Source organism: Garra rufa, chromosome 3, assembly GCF_049309525.1.
Source record: "Garra rufa chromosome 3, GarRuf1.0, whole genome shotgun sequence".
Classification (NCBI taxonomy): Eukaryota; Metazoa; Chordata; class Actinopteri; order Cypriniformes; family Cyprinidae; genus Garra; species Garra rufa.
In genome coordinates, this window is record NC_133363.1 from 68,170,341 (window position 1) to 68,187,207 (window position 16,867).

General features: G+C 38.0%; 1 protein-coding gene across 1 annotated transcript in view; it reads right to left on the reverse strand.

Moving 5' to 3' along the window:
* Window positions 1-6,614, reverse strand: part of uacab (uveal autoantigen with coiled-coil domains and ankyrin repeats b) — a 34,563-nt gene extending 27,949 nt beyond the window's left edge. The window contains exons 1-2 of the mRNA XM_073836546.1: window positions 6,315-6,614; window positions 5,390-5,520 (exon numbers count right to left, since the gene is read on the reverse strand). Of these exons, the coding sequence (XP_073692647.1) occupies window positions 5,390-5,520; window positions 6,315-6,350 (167 nt within the window). The 5' untranslated portion in view covers window positions 6,351-6,614. The remainder of the gene's footprint in view (window positions 1-5,389; window positions 5,521-6,314) is intronic.
* Window positions 6,615-16,867: the final 10,253 nt, after the last annotated feature.

The window sequence follows — 16,867 nt, forward strand, 5'->3', positions numbered from 1 at the left end:
GTATATCACTTTCTGAAACTTTGTTTTTATGAAAATTCATACAACATCAGGTACATTATAGTCATTTTGTAAGTCATCAAAACATCGTTTCACTATTACAAACTGATGTTTTTAAACCTAAATATAAGGTTAAAACAATTTCCAGGGAGGCCAAAAGGGAGCTACAGCTCATTGCTTTTGCAAGTTCCCCCAAATAGGACCTCATAACTAAAAACGACTCTATGCAATAACATTTTATTAGGTACATGGAAATAAGGTGACTGTTATAACGTTAAGTGACCCTCATTAGAGGAGACTGAAAGGCTCAGATGGTCATGAAGACCCAGACATGTCATTCTAGCTTGGCTCCAACTCCTTGGCTGACTCACATATCTGTGGCTTCAAGATACATTATGTATTTTTAGAGGTGCTAGAGAGGTGGGATGGGGGGTCAGTTTGAATTCAAAACAAGACTTTTGCATGCTGTACCAGTCCATCACTAGAGTCTCTGCAGATCAGCGAAAGCCATTTCAATGCATCTGAGAATCTGATAAGAGTGGAATGCATTAGGAATATCAATACTGTATTGAACGCAAGACCTTTTCTTACTTGATATTTTGCTGCAGCAAGAGGCTTTTAAGTAGCTCAGAAATTTCTTTAAAAGTTCAAAAGATTCTTTTTGTGTATTCAGGGTCTAAAATTAACTTTCAATCCCATCTTTTAATGGAAAACAAATTGAAAAAAACTTTACTAATCATAATTATTTTTTACTAGTCAAGCATTTTGTAGACAGAACGGAAAAGGTCTGTGAAGCTAAACAGCGCCATGCCACATGACATATGTTTTGTTTTTCTTTAAATATTTCTATTTTTCACTTTTAATTTTAGTAATTTTTTTAGGTTTAAAGTTTTTCCATTTAATGTTTATATTTCATCTTTATTTCAATTAAATTACTGAAAAAAATTGGTAATAGTTTTAATTAACAATAACAAAAGTGTTTTGAGTGCTTGCCAGGGTTAAGTCCCAGGTCTACTCAGCTTTCCTCTCACTTCTCACTTCCTCTCACTGTTCTAACTGGTAAAAGGCAAAAATCCAACAAATAAACAAACAAATATATAAATATATTTTCCTTTTGGAATTATTTATCTGTTTTTCTTTTAAATCTTTGACAAACAAGACAGGTTATAGTGTGTCACTGGTAAACTGAGGTAAAAGTTCTTAGAAACTGTGTGAGCTATTAATAGACTTACACTTCACTGACATCGGTGAGGGTCTTATTTTCATTCTTGCAATTTGATTTAAATCATGTATGGGACCCTGGACCACAAAAGTAGTCATAAGAATAATTTTATTGATAAAAATACACATGAAACGCTGAATAAATACGCTTTCCATTGATGCATCTCGGCCAAATATCGTCCTATACTAACAAACCATACAACTATTTGAAAATCTGGAATCTGAGGGTGTCCAAAACAAATTCTTAGCAATGCATATTACTAATAAAAATTAGGTTTTGATATATTTACGGTAGGAAGTTTACAAAGTATCTTCACGGAACTTAAGCTTTACTTAATATCCAAATGATTTTGGCATTAAAGAAAGATTTATAATTTTGACCCATACTATGTATTTTTGGCTATTGCTTCAAATATATCCATGCTACCTAAGTCTGTTTTTGTGGTGCAAGGACCCACATTATGTTTCAGTTCCTATCAAAGATACTGGCCTACTTATTCACTAAACAAAATTGTACTACCATCTGGCATTTGCCAAGTGTTAATTACAAACCGTGTTTGCATCCATTTAAAAAAAAAACGGGTGTGTTAAAGAAACAAAAGCTTACTGCCACACCAGGAAAGCTTAGTCTGTGTTTTTTGTGAGCTAACCATCTATTAGCAAGCTCCATCAAGCAGGTGTATTTCATTCCATACTCTGATTTAAAGATAGAAACACAGAAATCTGCACATTTCCATCTGCCCACAAGGCTAAAATGCTGCCCTAATGCAGGTTACCAATTTACCCACTCAAACTACTGGATTACACCCTACAAGCCCTGTGGTCTGCACTCCCTGTGAGCTATTCTGACCAGTAAGGGAAATAACAGGCTGGAGATGCAATCTGCATGTGGGGTCCTGCTATATATGAACAAAGGATTCCCACAAATCCAAAGTCAACATTTGACCTCTGTATTCCACTCAACTATGCATAAAAAGGCTGCATAGCCTGATGTTCAGGTCATTTGGCAGCCATCACGGCACACTGACGTCCACAAGCATGTTTCATATAACAGGCTGGTGTTTATTAATTGAGCTCTGTTACACTGTAACGCCGACCCGGCGACTGTGACGGCGACCGATGCTCTTGATTTAGTCCTGAGAAATTCTAGCACCTTATTACAAGTCAAGCACTTCTCCACCCAACAGGGCAAGAAGAATCTCACACTATGACAAAAATACCCAAAGGGGAACCTTATGGCTTTAAACGAGGGAATAAAACAAAGCTGTGGTTAAATCAAGCTGAAATGTGTCTGTGTATGCCCTACATAGACCCTGTCAAGGCAGTAAAAACATCAAGGATTGATGGGAGGCCAACTAGGCTTTCTAAAACAGGAAAAGACACAGTTGATCCAGCAGTATTGGAGTCTACTCTGTGGCCATGTAATAATAATGTGGAACATCAATCAGTGATATTAAGTAACTAGTACAACGATTCACCTCTGACCCCAAAAATACTTTTCCTGCATTTATCCCTAAAATAAAAAGGCATCATGTAAAGCTCTCTGGACTTGGAGCTTTCAAAAAAAGATTAAGTAAGCAGTTAACATGACAGTTTAAAAAGGAGAAAAAAAAAAATTCTAGCTTCTAAATTTAGTCAGTGTACACAAGCACAGATTTACTCACTGAAATCCTACTTCCAGGCCAGGAGGCACAGGCTGTTCTGAACTCTTCTGGTCTGTTCTGGGTCAAGCATCTCCAACCACAACATGTTTTCCCATTTTTACTCAAATTTTTGGTCAGGCACAAATGCTTCAGTCCAGATTGGACAAAAAAGACCTATCAGTGAAACTATAAATACTAAAGCATTAACAACAGCATAAATAAATAGGATTCCTCAACTACCTAGTATGGCGCCTAATCAATTTTTTGGTCTTAAGGATGCACTGTATAATTAGGTGGTTTCAGGTTAATCCCATCAAGAGCGGCCACGTTTCTTAGGGACATGTTCTTAAGTTAAACTTTTGACCGCACACAAAGAAAAAGAGAACGCAGGGTTTGCAGGGTTCTGAATTGTAGAACTTTGCACGCCTTCTTAAACAAATAAATAAACATCTAGATACACTAGATGACCTTACGAAAAGCCTAATCAGTTGTTGGATGACTAGTCAACCATGGTGACCCATCCCTAGTAGGGCTGGGTATCGAGTTTGATACTTTTTAGTCACTGACCGGACTGCCTCGATGTCATCGCGTATCAAAAAACATCTTATTCGATACCAAAGTTCTATACCAAAGGGGTTAATCTCATCAACATCAGTGAGCCAATAAGCACGCAGCATGCTTGATGTGCCCAAATGGTGAGGCAACAAGGAAAAACACTAGGTTATGCCCAGAGATGTGGCTCACACATGAAGCTGTAGTTTGTAAGTGTCCCAACCCCATGAGAGATAAAAGATGTTGAAAAGATCAAAAGTGTGGGCATTTAACCAGGCTCAACGACAACAGTACATGATGCAATATTTGCAACAAGATGATTGCTGACAAGATCGGCAACACAACAAATTTAATGATTGACTTGACAGTGTATAACATTACTTGTAGTCCGTATTCGACTACAAGTAGACCGAATCAGTGCGATCATCTTCTCACCGTCCTCCTGCCACAGAGCCTCCTTCAACAGGCCCACTACACAAGTCCTCCTCCAAAACTACTGATGAAGGCGCTATGACTGGGACTGTTCACACCAGAAATCACAGCAATTCAGAAGCGCAGAAGTGCACTGCACTCCCACTGAAATGGACAACCTTATAATCTAATGCATAAATATTAAATCTTTTTAACATTATTAAAACTACATACTGAGTAATTGATGCCATCTTTGTCATGGAAAACACTTGTTGGGCTCGCAGTTTTAACGTACATGTTTGCTTAAATTTATTTTCAAGATCTGAGGTAAACTATCTGTTGTTACTTTCAGTATGGCTATAAATGTCATGCAATATGACATTCAAACTCACATTAGACAATTTTAACATTGAATAAAGCACATAATCAGTACCTGAGATTATAATTGTCATAGTTTGTGTGTTGCTCGAAATAGTTTCTAAAATAGACATCGCCATAGTGGCTAGTTAAGAAAAAAAAAATGCAGATTAACATGGAAAAGATACCATTTATTGTGTCATATCGCATGTAGTTAGGACACTGCATTAACGTTTCGCCTGGAAACAAAGTTGCTATGATGCCAAACCCCCTCACAGAAGAGGAAAGCTGTCTTGTTTATCGAGATGAACCAAATTCTAGATTTTTAAAAGTAAGTGAACTGCGTGAAGTTCGCGGCATAGACTCTTTAAAATACTTCCAAGAGTTTTACACACCGCTCTGTTATTGTGGGGATATTTCCACACACCTAAAGTGGCCAAGGTTCCCAGACCTTCTGCGGTCAGTCTGAAGGTCTGGCTACACAAAATCAAGGACCTATGTAACGTTAGATATTGTTTGGATGTATGGCTATAGATAGCTAGCTAAATTGACACTAAAAATACATTAAGGTTGCAGTAGCAACCCTGGTAAGAAAATATAAAGACATCTTATTTTTACCCCATTTATTTTCAGGAGAAGGGTATTTTATATTTTTCTTTACTTATGTTCACAGAAGAGGCCAAAGCTTTTTGCTTCCGAGGAGCTCTTTGCTGTGGAGGACATGGCAATTGAAGTAAGAACAGAGACCACTCTCAGAAGCACTACAGAGAAGACTCAGACAGAGATAAAGCACTACAGATTACTTCCATCTATGCTGTCCTCAGTGAGTCCAGTAACCTGGTGGTGGGACTTTTTCTTTTGAAAAAGAACAGCTGATTGATTTAAAGATCTGAAGTATGCAGCAGTGAGCTTCACATACTGCCTTGAACTTTGAACTTATTATAACTATCCTAAAGTGATTTATTGTGTTGGTTACATTGTGTTCCTTTACGCTTTTATGTTTCTTTGTGCAGTGGCTCAGTCTTTGAGTGTTAAAAAAAAAAAAAAAAGTCAACAAACTAAAAAAATAAAACCAAGGGTTTTTTTGAGGTAATGTAATCTTGATAAAACTGGTAGTGAAAAGTATTGTTCAGGAACCAGTACTGAAGTCAAAGTTGAAAATTTTTAAACAATGCCCAGCCCTTATTCCTATTGACAGGGAAACTTACGCAGAGCGGCCTTCCACATCAAGTTTGGTGGGGATGATGCCCTTCTTGCCGAGCACTGCCGCGACCTTGTCCACCTCCCTCCTCTCCACTGCCTTCATCAGCCTGTCATCATACTTATTCCAGTCTGTGTTCTAAAGGACAGAGAGAGGGAGAGACAGAGAGATCAGAACACTCATAACATCAGCATGTACACAATGACAGCAGTGTCACGTTCAATAAAGCTGCTGAGGTGAGATCTATTGTTCATGACTCCCCTAATGATAAGGGTGCTGATCATAAGTGTAATTAGCTGAGTGAAGGAATGTTAACAATTCGAGTACACCATGTATTCAAACATTCAAAAGCACAACAGGATATGAAAGGCTTGAAGTCTTCACAAAACAACAAGGACAGCTCTTCTCACTTAAATTGGACAAAAATAGCTTTGCATTGAGAAAAATAGGTTTTCTAGGTATTGAAACAGAAAAGGAAATATTTTAATGTTGAATCTAAATGTATTCAAAATAAAATACATGTCATAAATACATAACTACGCTAAATAACTTATGAACCAAAATAACACCTGAAGAAATGGATTTAATACACATTGCTCAATGAAAAAAAAGAAAAGCTTTTGCATTAACAAAAGATGCTTTAAGCCTGACATGGTCATACAAGTTCACACAAGCTTTTCAAAAGACGTCAAAGCTGCAAAGGTCTGAGGCAACAGTTCACTCTCCAGGAGAATCCTTCAGGATTCCTTGAATTTATGGTGAAGGCTATAAGACATTCTCCCACACTCAAGCAGTTCAAAACACACACACACGCACACACTTAACTAAATATCAGCGTCTCTTCCTCCAACCTTTGCATACATAAGACAAAAAGAACTGACAGCACAGCAAAGTTTAAGGGAAAAGTACTAGCTGAGAATCTTGATACCTACAAAGTACATCGAGGTGCATTTGAGCCATCGACTCATCTTGGTGGTCCTTTTGCTGTGGTTTGAAGTACAAAATTAAGAAAAAGTTCTGTCCGTTAAAATGAACACTCAGCCAGCGAGTGTTTGTGGTCTTCAGATGAATCCCCCTCTCCAGCAGGCAGCCTGCGCCTCACAGGGGGACCAGAAACCTCTGCAGATTCCTCGAACTTCTCTCCAGCCCACAGCCTCTCCACGAGACTTCATTACGGCACGAGAAGCGGAGTAAACACACAGAGAGTGAGCCGCTGTAGCACAGGGACCAGCCCCGGGACAGCAGCTCCTCCTCTGGGGCTGAGTCTCTGTCTCTTCCCCTCTCTGTCAGACCGTCCTCCTATCCGTACAGCCGTTCGCTTCTCCTCCTCTCCTTCTGTCTGTATCTGCTTTGCTCCTCTATGCCAAATGGCAAGGTCGCTCAACCTCTGGCGGTAAATATGTGAGCTCTTCCAGGTCTAAAATATCCCTGTAAACAGCACGCAGACAAGCTCAGGGTGGTTACCTCTTTATTTTTGCCCCTCAGACCTTCCTCCAATGACCGATTGGGGTAGAACCGCTAATAATAAACCATCCTAGCATATCTAGTCCATGAGTAACAGTTACGGTGACACCCGTGAGCAACAAGGCCAGCCAAACGAGAGGAACCTCAGTGCTACAGGCACATACTGTGTCCCCCTCCGCAGCCACGGCCGCACAAAGCTACAACCGTTAATCTCCTGGAGATTAAAGTCTCTGGTCCAGACCAGGTCATCATCTGGCAGTCTGAGGAGACGCTTCCAGCCTCACTCGCGCCGGGGGGGTCTGAGCTGACGGATGAAGCACACGGTAGCAGGATTAAGTGTCGGCTTTTTACAATCAGCTGTCTGGCATATGGAGCCTGAAACCCTGTTTACAATCTCCCCATGCCATCTCTGTATCTGCAAGACAAACACTACGCCAAAGATCTATTCCTAAAAGCAAGACGTCAGCTTTTAATTTGGTAGGTGAGAGACTTGAAAGTGGATCAAAAGGCTGCAGGGACGCATTAGATGGAGGAGTTTGGTTACCTCTTAATACGCCGCCCCCCACCCCCCCACCGATACAGCAGAGATACAGAACAGCAGAATACATGAGAGAATACTCACATATATAGCATGTCAAAGGGGGGGCACTGGGTAGGGTATCGACTCTCAAAACCTGCTCGGTCCCATAGAAACAATGAATCTGAAATGGATGCATATAGGGTCTAGCATCTTAAATAAGCACAATAGTGAGCGAGTGGACTATTTCTGTTTTGTTTTGTCTTTTGCAGAGGATGCTGGGTGAATAGGCTAAGTACCTCACAACTGTAATTCAGTGTCATATTAAAGAGCAAGACCAGAGAAAATATGTGACCCGTGCTGGCAAAAATGAGTCGGAATGAATGTCTCATTTTGAGCTACAGGCAAAAGTAGTGAAAAATGTGAGGTTTTCACAAAAATTTGTTCATCAAGCACTCCTCTAGCAAACCCAAATGCTCCAAATAGTAATTAAACATCATAAAATGATCTTTATTTGTACATTTTCTGAGAGTACCTTTTTTCTCTGCTCACTTCTGGACAGCTGCTGCTGTTTCTCAGCACAAGTTGTAGGTCTATTGTAAAGTGCAGCATTTCAGCTGTGAAAAACATATCGAGTCCAAACCAGTGAAATATGATTTTTCAAACCCATGCTGATGAAAACAAAATGATCGCACTGACTGACATTTGCAAAGCATGTGCATAAGACGTGCCTCTCCGAGAGTGCGCAATCTCAATTTACATTATTGCGAAATATGTCTTGGCGAGATTCACACGAACATTAAGACAGAATCACTAGCTGCTCTTGATTAAACTACTGGTTATTTGCATCTTTGTTCTTATTTTAAACAACAAAGAATAACAAAATAAATATCTAAATTGTGATTAACAATATAGTAATGATTATTAACAAAAGAACTGGAGGAAAATATGCAACGTTGCTTGGTAATTTTAATTTAGAATCTTCAGGAAACTTTAACTCGATTTTTCTCAAAATTAACTTTGCTGACTCTATCACCTTTAAACAGCTGTTGGGCAGTAAATTTTTGTCCGATTCCAACAAGACATACATCTTTTTATTTTCATTCTCATTAAAATGCCTTCAAAATGAACTCATTTTATTCCGACTCATTTTGCCTGCATGGGTCACATTTACACTGTGCAAATTAGCATTAAAACGCAATTCCTTAAAAGTGACGATGGGACTGGAAAATTACGTGTATGATTTACTGAGTCCGCACATTAAAAGGCCACAGATGCAACCAGATTATTTCCATAATGACCGGTGCAATCTACCAAGAGTTGTGCAAATTACCGCCTGCTTTAAATCATTCTTTTTTGGGTGTCAAATAATAGTGCAAACACCAGTAATTTAAGGTGCGCAAACATTGCAGGATTCATTTTAATATTCTACTTCCATAAATTTTGCATCTGAAAGGGAAACTCCTACAAATGCATATTCAATAAGGTCAGGTTCAAAAATAACTTGTGTCCACACCTTTTCAGCACTAATTCTTCATCTTTAGTAAATCCTGACAGTACTATTTTAACGCCAACTGGCGCAAGTTGTTAGTAACTCTGGCCCTATGTGTCAGTTTGCTTGGGCTGATATTATATTAATACATATTTATAATTCAAACCTTGAGGCTTTGTGGACAAAGAGATTCCTTTGCAAAACTAAGGAGTTTTACTCAAAAGTGATGAAAAAGCCAAAAGACAACACATAAGAGAACCTCTACAATACTGTTTTTAAAGTCATCCCAGGATACAGCACATGAAAATCTAGTGTGCAAAGCTGTAATCTATGCAAAGGGTGGAAACTTCAAAGCTACACTTTAACAGTTCAACTGTCACTTCATAATTCCCATACTTCCATTTCATAGTTTTGATGAACTTACTATTGTTTTAAAAAAAATCTAAGTATAATGAATAGGTGTATCCAATATTTTGACTGGTGTGTTTATACTATTATACATACACAAACACAAGGTGATTGTAGGTATGTGGACAACCCTTTCAAATGAATAGGTTTGACAGTAAACAGTTTACTTCAAACTATGTTGCAACAGCTTGAGGTGGGCCTAAAAGAAAGTGAAAGTACGGTATGTCAAAATCACTTTTAAATAATAATAATACCTTCCGCTGTAGCTCTCATATCAAAAATCAACTCCTCAGACGTCACAGCAGGTTTAATGTCAACAACACTGAAAGTGATTAAAGGATAGTTCACCCCAATTCTGTCATCATTTATTCACCCTCATGTCATTCTAAACCAAGACGACTATTTCTCTGTGGAAGACAAAAGATCATTTTGAAAAAGTGTTTTTCATTACAGAAACAAAAAAACTCCTTTTCTCATATATTTTATGAAAGTCATACAGGTTTGGAGCTACACGAGGGTGAGTAAAGGACAGAATTGTTATTGTTGGAATAATATACTTAAGGATACATCAAAAACATAGTATTGCAGTACTTTATTATTCATTACATCTGCAAAGATCAGTTCATCATTATCATCATCATTATCATCGATAGATGAATTGATTCAAATTAAAACTCATTAAGAGTCTTAACCTCTGGGTACAGTAGACGAATCATGAGTGTGCGTGTGTGTGCGCGCATGTTTGCACGTGTCACACATGAACGAAATCCATTTGCATACAAGGGGCAGGTGCAAACAGGTTGGTTTGTTTATAAAGTTGAGTAATAGGGTGTGTCGTTTCTCTAGTGCTGATTTAACATGCCCATGAAACTACACAAAAACACACTCTATTTAATGTTTTCAACACAAATAGGTTAATAGGACCAACAAGGTATGATGTGATAATCTCTCCGGTCGGACAATGTATCTAGGTTGAATCTTGGCTGCCGGGCAGTCTGGGTGTCTCTGTGTGTTATAATTCATGTCAACACCTTGTAAAAATGAAACCCTATCCCCCATCCCAAATCATACACACCCACAAAGTCTTGCCTGGCAACAGCAAACGTACATGGCCATAAATCAAGACACATACTGTAGAAGAAAGCTATAGACACTTGTGTCCAGATATACGAAAATAATACAGCGAATACAAGAGACAGAGCAAAACCAGGCAGTTATTATAGGTGTGACAAAGAGCAATTAAGTATGTTTCTCAATGAGTACCATGTCAGTGCTTTAACTACTAACCTGCACTATCCCAGGGCCATATGTTGACAGCTACGAATTATTAATGGCATAACCTGAAATCTGTGCAACTGCTCACTCAACAGATTCATCTTTGATGATCCCTATGAGGACACCTGCAGCTAAAAATCAGGCCATCGCATATCTGTTTCGGTCGTATTTCCACTCTTCTTACATTGAAAAACTCTCGTCCCACTAGGCCAGCGACATGCCATCCACACATCAACAGGTCTGATTTAGTGCTGCACTAACCACAGATGGATGAGTTGCTTTTGAATCAACCCCCTCCCCAACCAAAGTGGAGCAGAGAGCAGTCACGCTGAATTTAGAAAGTTCTGGAGGCATACGTAACCCTCTCAAGCGACTGTTAGAGGGTGGGATTGCTGAAGGTGGGAAGAGGGGAAAGGAACAGGATTCTTGGAGTTCAGCCTACCCCATCACTAATTCCACATCAAAAACATCTCACAGCCGGAAATCACAAGCCTGAAGCATAGAATACTGGTGTAATATCCTCTTTTTGTCCAAAAAAAAGCAACCAATATAAGTAGTATGCAAAAAAGAAAACCATCTTGGGTCACGTTTTTTAATGTGATCCAAATTTTTAGTGCTGAGCATGGCAAACTGGTTTGACCTTTCTTCAGGTACGATTTCCAATACACAATTTAAACTAAACAAAAAAAAAAAAAAGTGTGTATAAATATAAATAAATATTTGTTTTGTGTTTATTTTATTTTATATTATATATATATATATATATATAGATATATAGATATATAAATTTGGAAACTAACTAAAATATAAAACTTTTTATCTCACTATTCTTGTGAAAAAGCTTTTTTTTCTCAGAATTGCATGATAAAAAATAAAATCTGCAATTCTAACTTTTTTTTTCCCCCTTCCAAAAATTGTGAGACCAATATAGAGTTATAAATTCTTTTTTCCTCAGAATTGCATAATGTTCCCACTCTAAGCCAAATGTAAAATTCCCTGACTAAAAGGCTGAATTTCCATGACCTATAATGAACAGATACATTTGCAAGCTTTATTTACTTTTTCTACAGACATTTTTAGAACAAAACACACATGCACACTACTTTTTTGTTGTTGTTGTTTGTTAGTATTTGCTTTTTCCTGTTAAATGCACCTTGATATTTTTCTGTACCATTTCTACAGAAATTAATTTATGGTTTTTATGCTTTCATAACCATAGCCTAACCATAACAATAGGCAAAATGCTTGAAACAGCACAATAAAACTAAATACGGTATAGAAACATTACATTTTGATAAATGGAAACAAAAATAACAAAAAATTGAAAGCAAAAAACAAAACTTGATACTCCATGTCTTGGACAAAATAAAATACAAAATTCTCTGACTTTCAATCTCTGGAATACACCTTTTAAAATTCCATGATATTCCAGAAATTCCAGAAAGTTCCCATCATGGATGTAAACTCTCAATTGTGATGTTCTCAGAATTGCAAGTTTATATCTCACAATTCTGATTTAACTTGCAATTGCTGTGAAATTCTGTGAAGCCACAACTGCAATATAAACTTAAATTTCTGAGACAAAAAGTCAATTGCAAGTTTATTTTTGGCAATTTTTACTATTTCTCAGAATTGCAATTCTGACTTTATATCCCATAATTATTTCTTTATTTTTCAAAATTGCAAGAAAAACTAAAAAAATCAGAATTGTACGTTTATATCTCGCAATTCTAACTTTATTTCTTTATAAAGAAATAAATAAACTTGCAATTCTGACTTCATAACCCGTCTTATTTAATACCTTGCAATTCTGTGAAGTCACAATTGCGATCTAAACTGGCAAATTTGGGGGGAAAAAAAGACAGAATTGCGAGTTTATAATAACCAACTAAAAGTAAATAATACTAATGTAACTTTGTCCCACACTCACTTCTGAAACTCATCCCTTTCATGTTAAATTTCCAATTTATCATCATTTATCAGCAGTTCTCTCCTATGCACTCATATCTCATTAAACTGCCCTTATTAATTAACACATTCAGATCATAGGCAAATAACTTGTTTTGTGAACAATTTTATAAGTCTCTAGTGGTTTCTGAGCTGTATTATGAGGGTTAAGGGTCTAACCTGTCATTACTGTGGCTACTGTAGTTAATGGGAGACTATTTGAAGGTCTACTGCTATGCTGAGGTCCAGTGTCTGTTGTTGAGCGCTTCACTAAATGGATACTTTAATTAGGGCCGCTACCCTCCCAAAAGGCATCTTGATGATCTCAGCGAAGTGTGTTGGTATGCTAAAGAAAGGCAGAGAGGAACTACTGGAAGATGTTGTGTTTATATGTACACTATGGCTAAACAAAGATAGCTATTGGCCGATTGTAGTCTCTGCCCACTAACACGCCCAGTAGTATGACTGACAAGGTGTACAGCTGCCATAGCAACACTGAAACCAAGTTAATGGACGTAGGGCATATCCATTTATCACACATTATCTAATCTTCGCTTGTAACTATACTCTGACCCCACCAGTTAACGTCAGTTATCTCCTATGGTGTCATTACAGTATGAGAAAGAATGCTAGACTTGCGGGTAGAGATAGCAAAAGAAGGATGGTAGCAAAGTAATAATACCACAAGAGTGGTCAAAACAAAGAAAAAAAAAAGTTATTGTACTTAATTTCTTTATTACTAACTTTGTACTTAATCACTTGGAAAAACTTGAAGCAATGCTGATTAGTGATGCTCCGATTGATCGGCCACCGATCATGATCGGCCGATATTGGCTAAAAATAGCTTGATCGGCGAACCCCAAAAGCGCCGATCAAAAAAGCCGATCACTTGATGTAAATTACTTGCGCGACTTTTTCACACGTGCATGCACGGTGCACAGGAAAACAACAGTAGAGCGGAGCTTAACAGTGGCAACATGCAACATGAGTACTAAATTCCTTATTCGTTTTGTAAGGGTAGTCTTATTATTGGGCATGTGACTAAGCTGTGCGTGTACAGAGCGCTGACTGTAGTTTTGGCGGAGAAGTTTAAGTTTACTTTCGGTTTCATAATTCTCTGCAATCGTCAGTGAGTGGTAAATGTGCGTGCTTGAATGTATATGCATGTATCTTTCTATACCCGTCATATTGCAATAATGTTACCGCTATATGTCTGATTGTTGTCATCAGTTCATGTAGTAGTTCAGTTCATACAGAATAGAAACGGTGCGCGTGTAATTCACGTGCGTATGTTTAGCGCCATTTTATCGCATCATAATTCTAATGAACGCATATAGATGTTACTGAGGTGAATGTTTATGTTTCCTTTATACAGACGGATTCTGATATATCATATTTAATTCAGCCTAAACCACATTTTACTACCTTTATCCTAATGACTGTGCAATGCTGGATAATATAATCCTTACATCATCTTAAAAAGCAGCTACAAATAACAAGCAAAGAACATTTACATTATCAAAGAACTTCATCACTAACTAGTGTAGCCTAGTCTAGTGCGAGGTGCACTTTAAAAACACTCCCGTTATAATCAGTTTATCTACCTACACTGTAAGATGAATAAAATCTCTTGCATGAGTCCACTCTATGCATGCGTTTATACCACGGCAAGTTTCTGAAGCATCCTAGAACCGACTCTCTGCACTGCATCGCTAAAGTTAGGCGCCTTTTTGAGCAGAAAAGTCTCCTTTTTGAGTCTTGCTATCGTCAAAGCCATCAGCAACTGGCGATATCTCTAACTATCGTCGATACACTGTACTATCGTCTACAACCCTAACTTGGTGGTTCTTCAAGATCTTGACTGTAGCCTATTTCTACAGTTATTTTTTCCCCAATATAGTTAATTTAGAGTTAGTTTCATTTCTACAAATGGTGCAAACTCTGCTAGATTGTAGATCAAAGATTCCCATTCCCCTGCCATTCTGTGATCGGCAGTGAACACAGAATGAAATAAATAAATAAATAAATAAATTTTATATTATATATATATATATATATATATATATATATATATATTTTTTATATTAGGGGTGGGCATAGATTAATTTTTTTAATCTAGATTAAATCTTGGAATTAATCTAGATTAATCTAGATTAAAATGGCTAATTTGAATTCTGCTGAAGGCATTTAGAATATGTGTGCTACCCAAATAATGACTAAAAGTAAGTCTTTGTGAACGGGCCAGGTGGCGCATTAGATCAGGCGCTCATCTCCCGTTTCCAAAATGCATCACAAACTGCTTGACAATTGCATTTACAACATAATTACCTATACAAACTTGTGTAACCATAGCCTGACAAGCCAGACCCACATAAATGTAGGGTCTGGGCACTCTCCATAGACAGCGCTCAACCAAAGGGGGGGATAAACGGTTGTCTTTCAAACTCCCTCTCCACGCAATAGGATAGCGCTACAACCAATCAGAGCAACGAAGAAAGAGACGTAGTCAACTCCAAATACATCCTTTTGTAAGAACGACCTCAGTGCAGTTTCTTTTCTCAGAGAAAAGCTTAAAGGAGAACTCCGGTGTGATATTGACCTAAAGTGTATTGAATCATGATACCGAGTGTGAACGTACCTTGCATATTTCATCTCGGTTTGTGTCCAGCTGTCCGAAATCTGGGGTCAGTTAGCCGATGCTCACAACAGGCTGTCTTTGAGAGTGAATAGGGCATCGGAAAAGCCATGTAAATAAATCACTGTTTTACGCCATTTACGAGGCACAAAGTAGCTCCACACTTCATCGGTAGACTTCCAAGGGCCCTGACATTTAAAACGAGACATTGAGAACTCAGAAAAAGCACCGGTAGTTTATTTACGAGAAGATTTATACAGACATCTTCCACCAGGAACAGACGGGTCGCCGCCATCTTAAATGTAGTCACGAAATGAAGTCGAGTGTCGAGCACCAAGGAATTTACCAGGTTATCAACGTATAAGGTTGTAGTTTCCTTCGTGCTCGACACTCGACTTATCGTGACTACATTTAAGATGGCGGCGACCCGTCTGTTCCTGGTGGAAGATGTCTGTATAAATCTTCTTGTAAATAAACTACCGGTGCTTTTTCTGAGTTCTCAATGTCTTGTTTTAAATGTCAGGGCCCTTGGAAGTCTACCGATGAAGTGTGGAGCTACTTTGTGCCTCGTAAATGGCGTAAAACAGTGATTTATTTACATGGCTTTTCGATGCCCTATTCACTCTCATAGACAGCCTGTTGTGAGCATCGGCTAACTGACCCAGATTTCGGACAGCTGGACACAAACCGAGATGAAATATGCAAGGTACGTTCACACTCGGTATCATGATTCAATACACTTTAGGTCAATATCACACCGGAGTTCTCCTTTAACTCCAAGTCTTTCAGAGTGGCGCTTAAAGCCGATTCGAAAGAAAGTTGTTCGCTAGCAGCAGCCATCGCTCTATCTCTCGAAACGTAATTCACGGAACCAGAGAACGTCTGACGGAACTTATGGTTGCAGGTCCGTCGTCATCATGTTAAGCCCGCCCACCGACTCGTGATTGGCCCGGTCGATTTTGGATTTTTGGAAATCTCAAGTGAACAGAGAGTTACTAGACTGCCCTTGGAAGCAAATGTAATTTGCTGCCGCTAGGGGCGCGTCTAGATTCTAGGCTAGTGTAACCAAGTACTTCTGAGCAAAAGAATGCACGACGTGCGCGTTGCCGTTAAATACACAGACGTGCACGGGCATGGATTTCTGCGTGCATAGTCTTCCATTAAACTGCGTTGCTTTTAGAAGCGTCAATTCAGTTGTTGCATATAGTTTAATGTCTTTATTTCGGGATTATCAAAGTAAATCATAACTCACGTGCCCCAGTAAAAAGGGTCTAGCAATGCACCTGCCCTGAAGCGGCTTCATAGCTGCATCCATGTTTGCACGTCTCATTTGATGCGGTAATTTCACAGAGGTTGAAGACTCGTTCTCGCCCCCTACAGTGCAATTCGACTAGATATACGTCATCCGCGCTAAAATATCAAGGTGAAAGTCATCATATCTTGCGTAGTTTAGACCCAGCTCCCAACCCAACTTTGAGAATAGATTAACGGCGATTTTTTTTAATCGCCCGATAACGGCCCACCACTAATGTGTGTATATATATATATATATATATATATATATATATATATATATATATATATATATATATATATATATATATATATATATATATATATATATATATATATATATATATATATATATTATATATATATATATATATATATATATATATATATATATTATATATATATATATATATATATATATAATATATATATATATATATATATATATATATAT